At 29.6% G+C, this 1,971-nt stretch overlaps 1 protein-coding gene across 1 annotated transcript; it reads right to left on the reverse strand.

Moving 5' to 3' along the window:
* Positions 1 to 1,401: 1,401 nt before the first annotated feature.
* On the reverse strand, positions 1,402 to 1,937 carry LOC124894888 (tryptophan synthase alpha chain-like; the record flags this gene model as incomplete). The annotated part of the gene is given in 1 exon segment (XM_047405383.1): positions 1,402 to 1,937. A coding segment is annotated over 1 exon segment (135 nt), but the record flags the coding sequence as incomplete, so codon positions are not given.
* Between the last annotated feature and the right edge of the window lie 34 nt (positions 1,938 to 1,971).

Below are 1,971 nucleotides of genomic sequence, written 5' to 3' on the forward strand. Positions count from 1 at the left end.
ATAAATATAGGTGTCTTTAGATGGACAAAGTCCCGTAGGTATAAATAAACGTGTAATCTAATTAATCTGACACTTAATAACTTACTTAATACAATATGATTTCATGTTAGGCCGTTAACTGGCTAAGTTATATATAAAAACACACAGTATGTGCTAATGAATGTGTTTTATCAAATATTAATTGAAACTTAACTCATGTAGAAGCAAGTATTACGAGCAATAAACGTACATAAATTAATAGACATAGTAATTAAGTTTCGTTTACCCATACTTGATGCAAAATTTAAAAGTTATCATTTGCAAGTAAAATAATACATTTTCCTAAAAATTCAATTTGTTTCCAATATTTTTTTTTTGAAGTTTAATAAATCGAAAATAAAAAATGATTTTTTCATATTAATTCCGAATAATCTTTGGTCATGAACTTCCTAATGGAGCTTTTCTTTGGGGTGCACGGAATCCTTCCCTTTTCATTGAAAGGATATAAGTTTTTCATTTCATCCATCAAGTAGGAAAGTAGTTGGTGTTCACTCCTTCGTGTTGCAATTTTTTTTTTTTTTTTGCTGTTGTTGTTGTTGTAGGTGGGGGATATGCCTTGAAAAACTACATGAGGCAGCACCTGTAAGTCTCTATTTATCCTAAGTTTCAATTAATTACTTTCTCTTCTTACACTTCTTAATTCTACCTTGATCTTGATTTTTTATTTTTTTTTTTGCTAAAACACTTCCATTTGCACAACTTTTTGGTAATTCAAAAGGAGAAAACCATACATTAGGTTAATAAAGGGACAACCTTTCAGTTAAACAGTTGTGACCAGGAATGATTTTGATCATTATTCCAAGAAATCGAACGAATACACTCTTGTTCATTGTGTTAACACTTTATTTTAGTAATGAAACGAATGTACTTGAGAAGTGAATGATTTTTCTTAATCAAGGAGGAAAGAAGAATTTGCTGGCTAGAAAATCTGCTCTTTTTTCTTTTAAAATAAAAAAACTTCAAGTTTTGTATTTGTTAAATTTATATAAAAATGCATCAATATGTATTTACTCATGCTACATTTGTATTTCTATTTTATTAGATTTGCATTTTGCATCTATAAGTTTCTATAAAGTACAAATTTTATTCATTGATACACTTGAACCATCCAAATACAAATAATACATTTGCATAAAATGATACATTTGTATTTGTATATGATAGATTCAAGCAAATACAAATGATGCATATACTTGTTAATATAAAAATACTAATGAAAAATTTAATACATTTGAAAAAGAAACAGAGGCAAAAATACAAATGAGAAGAATGAAAAAACAAAATATGAAAAAATGAAAAAGAAGGTATGTACTTGTTGATATAAATACAGTGATACAAACAGATAACAAAATAAAGAAAATATTTTTGGTGCACACAATTAATCATTGTATTTATATTTTATATAAATATAGTCGGTTGAATACAGCTTATACAATGGCTATGAATTGTAATTTTGTAAAATGTGGCTAGTGTTGCCTTATTTATGCTTCAATTAGGTTATTTTGAAAGTCTCCCATATGCCTTTGCTCAATAAGGTGAATTACCATAGAAAACAAATTTGCATCGAACACAAGCTAGAGTAAGAATGTCAAACTCTAGAGCTTAAATCAGACAATCTATTTCAAGATCCACTTTGCTTCTAAGAACTGAGGTTTGAAAATCGAGGTGGCCGAAAAGCTTTGAGACAACAAAATCATCAATTCTACAACTAATCAAGGGAGTGCCGAAAAGCTTTAGTGCACTGGGCTGCTCTCTACAACTGATCAAGGGAGTGCAGACTTTAAAGATGTGGCGAAGACCTCTAATTCCTTCAAGCCTTCTTCAGGTGATTTTGCTTCACCTAAAATTCTTACCATTGCACTACCAACAATAACACCATCAGCTCCCCATTCTGCCACCTGCAACACATGATTAATGCAAATCAGTAAAACT

Source organism: Capsicum annuum, unplaced genomic scaffold, assembly GCF_002878395.1.
Source record: "Capsicum annuum cultivar UCD-10X-F1 unplaced genomic scaffold, UCD10Xv1.1 ctg78126, whole genome shotgun sequence".
In the NCBI taxonomy this organism is placed as follows: Eukaryota; Viridiplantae; Streptophyta; class Magnoliopsida; order Solanales; family Solanaceae; genus Capsicum; species Capsicum annuum.